At 48.4% G+C, this 9989-nt stretch overlaps 1 protein-coding gene across 1 annotated transcript in view; it reads left to right on the top strand.

Moving 5' to 3' along the window:
* The first annotated feature begins 744 nt into the window (after nucleotides 1-744).
* The window catches only part of slc27a6 (solute carrier family 27 member 6), a 44871-nt gene continuing 35626 nt past the window's right edge, over nucleotides 745-9989 (top strand). Inside the window, exon 1 of the mRNA XM_003216422.4 lies at nucleotides 745-2367. Coding sequence (XP_003216470.2) covers nucleotides 1881-2367 — 487 coding nt within the window. The 5' untranslated portion in view covers nucleotides 745-1880. The remainder of the gene's footprint in view (nucleotides 2368-9989) is intronic.

The following is a 9989-nucleotide window of genomic DNA, read 5'->3' as shown; positions in this document are numbered from 1 at the left end:
TGAAATCTACAGGATTCTAAGCCGAAGAGCCAGCGTTGTCCGTAGACACCTCCAAGGTCATGTGGCCGGCATGACTGCGTGGAGCACCGTTACCTTCCCGCAGAGCGGTACCTATTGATCTACTCACGTTGGCATGTTTTTGAACTGCTAGGTTGGCAGGAGCTGGAGCTAACAGCGGCGGCTCATGCCGCTCCCGGGGTTTGAACCTGGGACTTTTCGGTCTCCAGTTCAGTGCTTTAACGCACTTCGCCACCGGGGTTCCCAAAATACCTGGAGGGCCGAAGTTTTCCTATGCCTGCCCATACTATACCATACAAGCTTATGGTGACCCTATGAACGAGGCGCCTCCAGTTAAGAGCCCTGTGTCTTAGTGTCTGCCAAGGGAATGGGCAAAGGGCTTCTCCAACGGAAGGAACTGTTTCCTCCCCAATGTTCTCGGAAGCCTTGAAATGTAGGGCGCTTGGCAGCCCTCAACGAGGGAGAACAAAGCAGGCACAGAGGCTCCTTCCGAGGGATTGCTGCCGCCTCGGTGCTTTGGGGCCAAGGCAGGCCCTCGGAGGCACCCAGCGTTACCAAGCCCCCTTGGCCTCCCTGGCGCTCTGCTGCCTGCCTGCCTGCCTTGCTGCCTTCCTTCTTCTCCGAGGCGAGGCGAGGCGAGGGCGGGCCTTGGCGGCTTTCTGTTGTGTCCTACTCGGCCCAGCCCTGAGGGTTGCGCGCCTGGGGCGAAGGGAGGAGGAAGCCCAGCCCGCCCGTCGCCTTATGCAAGGGCTGAAGCGGCGCAACCCCGACCAAGGCGAGCGGGTCGGAAGTGTGGGCAACTCCGGGGCTGCAGAGACACAGAGAGAGAAGCCTTCGAAGGACCTCGCTCGGGGGAGAAAGAGAAGTCTCGCCTTCCTTCCTTGCTGCCTTCTTTCCTTGTGGCGGGCACGCCAAGAGCCGCCTCCTCTTTCTCCTCCTCACGCCCTCCTCTTGTTTTCTTTTCCTGGCTGGGCTTCGCAGCGGCTTTTCGACCTGTTGCCTCCCTCACCTTCTGCCCTTTTCTCCGACTTCTTTCCCGCTTCTTCCATAGTCTCTCAGCTAACCGGGAATCTCAAGCACCCGACTCTTACTCTTTTTAACTCCGCTCCCAACGCTGTTTTTAGAATATAGTGTTACATTAAGTGGGTCGCAGTTTCCTTTAATTGCTGTATTTCAATATGAATATCATGTGACTGCAGGCTAGTTCCCAAGTTGACAACAAAATAGGACTGGAGGTTTGTTCTTAAGTATGTCGGAGCAAGTACATTTAAAGTGTAACTCCACCCATATGTATATATGAGAGAGAGAGAGCGTGCATGCTTTGGATTACACAAGGAAGGGTCCCCCCCCCCCCCCCGTGGGGATTTTTTTGCTCTCTGTGGCCCTGTTTGGAAAATTTCCCCTCACTTTCTATCCCTGTGATAATTGAATTTAAACATTTTGGCTTGTGGAAACAAGGACTGGAGGTAAAGCTTCAGTGGAGACGCCTTTTCCCCAGGATAACTCTTCCAGGCATGAATTTCCCTTCCTTCTGAGAAGATTTCTCTCACTTCCTGTTGTCTCACTCCCATTCTTAACTATCAGTTAAGTTATAATTCCGTGACTGCTTGTACAAAGTTTCTGGTGTGGTATAGCTGATGTATAGTATTAGACTTCTTTTTTAATACTTACTCTCAAATTACCTTTATAGGGCATCTATCAAACTCCATAGGTGCCGGTTAACTGAGAGTCTGGTGTACTAGTTGTACAGATTGCACTGGCTGTCCCTCTTTTGGAGAGGCCAGGCTGAGGCATTTGGTGTTGTTGTTTCTTCGGAAGAGAGCCACCAAAGGAACTGCTCCTGCCTCCCTGGCACCGGCCCAATGTCCCCCTTTTGGTCTTGGGTGACGGGAGTGGCAACCGGGCTTGTGGCCCTGCACATGCTCCAAAGGCTCTGCTTCCCTTATTTTTGGCTGGACCTGAAGTTCCTGCTGAAAGCCCTCCGATATGGGTTGGCCGTGGAGGGCTGCAGGCTGAGAGGCAGGATTTGCACAGTGCTGGACAAGTTCATGAGGATGGCGGAGAAGCAGCCCGACAAGCCCTTCTTGGTCTATGAAGGGAAGGTCCACACCTACAAGTCTGTGGACAAGCAGAGTAACAGAGTGGCACAGCTTTTCCTCAAGGAAGGGGTCCTGAAACGTGGAGATACTGTGGCCCTGCTGATGAGTAATGAGCCAGATTTCGTCCATGTGTGGTTTGGACTGGCCAAATTGGGATGCGTGGTGGCCTTTCTCAATTTCAACATCCGCTCCAGGTCCCTCCTCCATTGTATCAATAGCTGCGCGCCCAAGATGGTGATCGTGGGAGCAGGTAAAGTATAGACCTCATGTGGGTGGGCTCCTTTTCTGTGTCATCGCACTGAGGGCCCTTCGACACAACCATATAACCCAGAATATTAAAGCAGATAATTCACAATATCTGCTGGGTTATCTGAGTCTACACTGCTATATAATTCAGTTCTCTGTGGATTTTATACAGCTGTGTGGAAGGGGCCTGAATGAGTGTACAAAGCAAGAGTGTGCCATTGTTGTATACCTTCAAATCATATCTGACCCATGTTGACTCTAAGGTGATCCCATCAAAGGGTTTTCTTGCCAACATTTGTTCAGATAGGGTTTGCAACTACAGTAGAGTCTCACTTATCCAACATTCGCTTATCCAACGTTCTGGATTATCCAACATATTTTTGTAGTCAATGTTTTCAATACATCGTGATATTTTGGTGCTAAATTCGTAAATACAGTAATTACTACATAGCATTACTGCGTATTGAACAACTTTTTCAGTCAAATTTGTTGTATAACACGATGTTTTGATGCTTAATTTGTAAAATCATAACCTAATTTGATGTTTAATAGACTTTTCCTTGATCCCTCCATATTATCCAACATATTCGCTTATCCAATGTTCTGCTGGCCCGTTTATGTTGGATAAGTGAGACTCTACTGTATCTTTCTCTGAGGCTGAGAAAATGAGACTTACCCAAAGTTATCCACTGGGTTCCCGCAACTGAGCAAAGATTTGAACTCTCTTCTCTAGAGTCTTAGGCCCCTTCCACACAGCTGAATAAAATTCCACATTATCTGCTTTGAACTGGAATCTGTGGCAGTGTGAACTCAGATAACCCAGTTCAAAGCAGATATTGTGGGATTTTCTGCCTTGATATTCTGGGTTATAAAACTGTGTGGAAGAGCCTTAGGGTGCATCTAAACTGCGATATGAGTGTAGCTTGACATCTTTTTAATTTCCATGGCTCAGTGCTATGGAATCCTGGGAGTTTTCGTTTGGTGAGGCACCAGCATGCTTTGGCAGAGAAGGCTACAGTTCTTGTAAAACTGCAACTTTCACAGTTCCATAGCATTCAGTAATGGTCATTAAAATGATGTCAGACTGTAGTAATTGTATATTGTAGATGCACTCTTAGTCCACTGCTCAAACCAGTATGCAGGAGGAACAGTTGGTTCTCCAGAATTTCTGGACATCTTAGCATTGGCCATTTTGTCTGAAGCATCTGGGAGTTAAAATTCAAAGTAGACAGAATGCCATTCCTGGCATACAGTAAAAACAGAGTTTGCAGGTATAGATGGTTCAGTTCATATTAACAAAGAATTATTTTGCAGTGAGAATGTTCTGTTAAACCTTTGTTATGATGATAGTGATGGTTACAGTGATCATACTTTAAGTTAAGATCAACAGCCTCCAGAGGTGCATGACATATAGGGTGCAACCTAATTATTATTATTATTATTATAAGCTTATTAAGGCAGGTCATGACATCATCATAAAAACATTCAGTAAAATACATATATTCAATGTTATGATTGAGCCTCATGGCTCTGTTACTGACAGACGTGGGCGTAAGACTCCTCGAGAGTCAGATACTCTCGAGGAGCGAGAGAGAAAAAGACTGCGAGACATATTTGCAGCACCATCTGACGAGGAGTCTTTTGAAGGGTTTACGGAGAGAATGGAGGAGGGGCTGGTTAGCTCAGAGGAGGATGAGATGGATTGGACTCGGGTAAGGGAGGAAGTGGGTGCCACTGGCCATGATGGGACAGAAGATGAATGGGGACCTTCAGGATTAGACCCATGGTTTAGCTGGAGGGATGGGACGGGATCCACAGCTGGAGATGCTGTTGGGCGTAGTCAGAGGTGTTCCAGCTCTGACGAGGAAAGTGATGAGGAAACGCCCGGGTTAAGGAGGACAGCTGACAGTGATGAAGATTTGTAACTGGCATAAAATGGGGCTTGGGAGCAATTGCAAATTGCGTTGGGCAAGGTAATCTGGGCAAACGCTTGGGATCCGTGTGTGTGTGGGACGCTTCCCTGAAGACTTGTGTGCTTTCCTGTGCTGTGACCTTGACCTTCCGTCGTCTTCTTGACGGACGCCATCTCCTGCTTTGAGAACTCGGACTGAACTGACCACGGCTTGTCTTCCCCCCTTCTTGGACTTGGAAAAACTACAAACGTCTGCTTCTGGCTTTGATCTACGGAACGGAACTGGTCTACTCAACTGCTACAATCCTTGGCTGATTTACTCGTGTTGGAGATCCTGTCTGCTGTGTGTGTGGGGGAGCGACGCAAGTTACTCTAAGCACAGTGTTGGCAGCAGAGAGGAATCTGCTGCCAATTAGTTGCATTCTTTGTATCTTTTGTTCCTTGGCTTTCGTTTCGTTTATACCCAGGCTGAAGCAAGCAGTTTGTTTTTACCCGGATTAAACTCCGGTTTAATCCGGTTTATCTTTTGAACATTTACTTTTGCCCCTTTTTGCTCCTAAAGGCAAAAACTGCCTGGCCCTTGTGTTTTACGGGCATTTTTGAGTTCTGTAATCTAATAAACTCTGTTACTTTGAATCTTGTGGCGTTCTGTCCTTGACAGATTGCCCAACGCCCATAAAAAGTTTATTGCAGCAATAAACCCGTCAGGAAGACGATGGATGAGTTAAGGGCCAAAATAGACCAATTGCAAACGGCTTTTACCGTTAGCCAAACAGCTCAGGCTGTGAAAGGACATGTTTTGACTCCTGAACGCTTTGACGGAACCAGGTGCAAGTTGCCAACCTTTTTGGCACAAGTGGAGCTTTATTTTTCTCAGCTCAGTGCTCATGCTTTTCCTACAGACACTAGCAAGGTGGCCTTTATTTTGAGTTTGTTGACCGGTCCCGCAGGACAATGGGCCACTAATTTAATTTTGGGAAATGACCCAGTCAAGGACAATTTGAATAATTTCAAAAAGTTGTTAACTGATACTTTTGGGGATCCTCTCCGCACGGAGAACGCTGGGTGGGCTCTGTATCGGTTGAAACAGGGAAAGGGGACTGTTTTGGATTACTTAAATAAGTTTAACCTGTATCGCCACCAGCTGGATTGGGGGGAAAATGCATTCATGCTTTTATTTACTGCCGGGTTAAGTGATATGCTCCAGGATGAATTAGCACGCTTGGAGCCGGCTGAAAGCTGGGACGCCTTAGTAGCTAAGGTGCTGCGTTTAGACGCAAGGTTCGAGGCTCGTAAACACTCAAAAGCAATGTGTGCGCCACCCATGCATGTAACCAGGGCACCTGTGGTGATGGGGGAAGAGCCCATGGAGCTTGGGGTCTTTAAAAAGCTGTCTACAGAGGAAAAGAGCCGTAGGAGGCAGCTGGGCTTGTGTTTGTACTGTGGGAATGCTGGGCATTTTGCCAAAAATTGTAATGTGAAACCTTCCCAGCTTTCGGGAAAAGGTCAGCCCTAGTGCGACGTGAGTCCAACGCACTAGGGCTCCTCAAGCAGTCAACTGAGGGGAGGAAGCATGTTTTCGTACCCATTACATTATCTGTTGGGGGAAGGGAACTTGTTTCTACTTTGGCACTGCTGGACTCAGGGGCTACGGTCTCCTATGTAGATATTGAGTTTGCTAAGAAGCATGGCATTCCTAGAGTGCGCAAGGCATGCGACGTGTGGGTGGAAGGAGCAGATGGGAGACTGCTGGAGACTGGGGTGGTTAACCATGAAACCTCAGCAGTAACGTGGGAGGTGCAGGGAGTAACGGGAACGTTTGTGTGGGATATTACGAGCTTGCCTAGATATGATGTGATCCTGGGGATGGATTGGCTAGCTGTAGTAAACCCACAAGTAGATTGGGCAACACGTAAAGTGATCTTAAAGAGGCAGGACTGTTGCACTCTAAATGTTACTCATTCTGATATGGAGGGAGTGCCTGCTGAGTATGGGGAGTTCTCTGATGTATTTTGTAAAAGAGAAGCGGACAAATTACCACCGCACAGGCCATATGATTGCGCCATCAAGTTGGCAGAAGGTGCGAAACTGCCAGCAGGGAGGCTGTATGCCTTGACTGTACCGGAAAGGCAAGCTTTGCGGGAGTTTCTAGATGAAAATTTAGCCAAGGGGTTTATTCGCCCATCTAGTTCTCCAACTGCGGCACCAGTATTCTTTGTAGCCAAAAAGACTGGGGAACTTAGGCTGGTCTGTGACTATCGGATCCTAAACAAATACACCATTCGGGATAGGTACCCGCTCCCTTTAATCTCGGAACTGTTATCAAGGGTGCAAGGGGCTAAGGTCTTTACCAAGCTTGACCTGCGGGGGGCCTATAACTTAATCCGTATACGGGAAGGGGATGAATGGAAGACGGCATTTAACACGTGTTTCGGATGCCACGAGTTCCGAGTCATGCCTTTTGGGCTTTGTAATGCTCCTGCGGTATTCCAGAGGTTCATGAACGATGTGTTCAGGGACCTAATTGACCAATTTTTAGTGATTTATTTGGATGATATCTTGATTTTTTCTAAGGACGAGAAAGAACATCGTCAACATGTCAAGCAGGTTCTGCACCGACTGCGGGCTAATGGGCTTTTCGCCAAGGCTTCCAAGTGCGTCTTTCATGTGCCTGAAGTGGAGTTCCTAGGTCATGTAGTGTCAGGTAGGGAACTTAAAATGGACCCACATAAGGTTGACGCCGTCAACTCATGGCAGGAGCTGAAGTCTAAGAAGGATGTACAAAGGTTCTTGGGTTTCGCTAATTACTACCGGGAGTTTATTCCGAATTTTGCAAAGCTCACGGTACCTTTGACGCAGCTTCTGCGCAAGAAACAGCCATTTGTGTGGGGGCGGGAAGCTCACGAGGCGTTTCTACAACTAAAGTCTAGTTTTCAATCGGACAACATACTAACCCATCCTGATGTTGACAGACCGTTCGTGGTAGAAGCGGACGCTTCTAGCTACGCGTTGGGGGCTGTATTGTCTCAGAAGGATTCCTCAGGGACCTTGCGTCCCTGTGGATTTTACTCGCGGCAACTAACACCCTTCGAGCAGAACTATACCATATGGGAGAAGGAGTTGTTGGCGATTAAGGTGGCGTTTGAGGTGTGGCGGCACTGGCTTGAAGGGGCACGGCACCAGATCGTGGTCAGATCTGATCACAAGAACTTAGAGCACTTGCAAACAGCAAAGAAGTTAAACCAGCGTCAAATCCGCTGGGCTTTGTTTTTCTCCAGGTTTAACTTCAAGGTGCAGTTCGTGGAGGGGAAGGCAAACTTGCGGGCCGATGCTTTATCCCGCAAGCCGGAATTTAAGACCAATGAGCAGGTAGTATGTCAGACCATCTTGCCTACTGCCTCTCTGTGTGTTGTAGATAATGAGCTTGGGTTACATGACCAGATCCTTGAGGCTCAGAAGGATGATGTGTGGACTCAGGAGCAACTGATGCTGCTCTCTGCAGGTAACCGTACCATACTGCCACATCTCCAGGATCAAGACGGAGTATTGGTGCGTAGGGGGCAGGTTTACGTACCAGTGGGGACCCTCAGGTTGGAGGTGATTAGAGCCCACCATGACGAACCCATGGCTGGGCACTTTGGCAGGTTCAAGACCGTACAGCTTATCACCAGGAGCTACTGGTGGCCAAAGATGCGGCAAGACATTCTGCGCTTTTGTGACAGCTGCGCCGTTTGTCAGCAGAGTAAGACGCCTGTTGGGCGCCCTAGAGGGTTGTTATCGTCTTTACCTGTTCCGGAGAGGCCATGGCAAATCATTTCCATGGATTTTATTTCAGATTTGCCTAAGTCTGGGGGTTATACTTGTATTTGGGTGGTGGTGGATTTATTTAGTAAACTGGCTCATTTTATTCCTTGTTCAACCATTCCGGCGGCCCCTACGTTGGCCTTACTATTTACAAAGCACATCTATCGTTTGCACGGAGCACCCGAGGTGATTATTTCAGATAGGGCTCCGCAATTTGTGTCACGCTTTTGGAAACACTTCCATGAGTGTTTGGGGACTAAGTTAAACGTGTCTTCAGCTTTCCATCCGCAAACGGATGGACAGTCGGAACGGGTTAATGGGCTCTTAGAGCAGTATCTGCGTTGTTTTTGTTTAGATCAACCCACGGCTTGGGTAAAGTGGTTACCGGTGGCGGAATTTGCTTACAACAATGCGGTGCACACGTCTAGTCAGCATACGCCATTTGAGCTAACTTATGGTTTTCACCCACGGGGAGGTGTGGCGCCGTCGACCAATGTGGTCTCTTCGGACCCTGTGTACCGCTCTTCGGAAATGGCTGCATTGCATGATGTTGCCCGTCGCTTACTGTTGGAAGCTAAGGCAACGCAGAAGACTCAGGCTGACCGCCACAGGCAGGCAGGGGAGGAGTTGGAAGAAGGGGATTTGGTGTGGTTATCTTCCAAACATATTAAACAGGCTGGGGGAAAGTTTGCGCCTCGGTATTTGGGTCCCTTTCCTATCGTTAAAAAGATTTCTTCTGTTGCGTTTCGTTTGCGTTTACCGTCTAGTTTAAAGGTCCATCCAGTCTTTCATCGTTCGCTGTTGAAACTTGATACCTCTAGTCGTCGTGGTGCTATAGCGGAGGGTATCACTGCCACTTCTCCGCCATCGGGGGAGGAGGCCTTTGTGAGAGGGGATAGTGTTATGATTGAGCCTCATGGCTCTGTTACTGACAGACGTGGGCGTAAGACTCCTCGAGAGTCAGATACTCTCGAGGAGCGAGAGAGAAAAAGACTGCGAGACATATTTGCAGCACCATCTGACGAGGAGTCTTTTGAAGGGTTTACGGAGAGAATGGAGGAGGGGCTGGTTAGCTCAGAGGAGGATGAGATGGATTGGACTCGGGTAAGGGAGGAAGTGGGTGCCACTGGCCATGATGGGACAGAAGATGAATGGGGACCTTCAGGATTAGACCCATGGTTTAGCTGGAGGGATGGGACGGGATCCACAGCTGGAGATGCTGTTGGGCGTAGTCAGAGGTGTTCCAGCTCTGACGAGGAAAGTGATGAGGAAACGCCCGGGTTAAGGAGGACAGCTGACAGTGATGAAGATTTGTAACTGGCATAAAATGGGGCTTGGGAGCAATTGCAAATTGCGTTGGGCAAGGTAATCTGGGCAAACGCTTGGGATCCGTGTGTGTGTGGGACGCTTCCCTGAAGACTTGTGTGCTTTCCTGTGCTGTGACCTTGACCTTCCGTCGTCTTCTTGACGGACGCCATCTCCTGCTTTGAGAACTCGGACTGAACTGACCACGGCTTGTCTTCCCCCCTTCTTGGACTTGGAAAAACTACAAACGTCTGCTTCTGGCTTTGATCTACGGAACGGAACTGGTCTACTCAACTGCTACAATCCTTGGCTGATTTACTCGTGTTGGAGATCCTGTCTGCTGTGTGTGTGGGGGAGCGACGCAAGTTACTCTAAGCACAGTGTTGGCAGCAGAGAGGAATCTGCTGCCAATTAGTTGCATTCTTTGTATCTTTTGTTCCTTGGCTTTCGTTTCGTTTATACCCAGGCTGAAGCAAGCAGTTTGTTTTTACCCGGATTAAACTCCGGTTTAATCCGGTTTATCTTTTGAACATTTACTTTTGCCCCTTTTTGCTCCTAAAGGCAAAAACTGCCTGGCCCTTGTGTTTTACGGGCATTTTTGAGTT

This window comes from Anolis carolinensis, chromosome 2, assembly GCF_035594765.1.
Source record: "Anolis carolinensis isolate JA03-04 chromosome 2, rAnoCar3.1.pri, whole genome shotgun sequence".
NCBI lineage: Eukaryota > Metazoa > Chordata > Lepidosauria > Squamata > Dactyloidae > Anolis > Anolis carolinensis.
The sequence above is the reverse complement of the archived record's forward strand: the minus strand, read 5'-3'. Positions and strand labels throughout refer to the sequence as shown.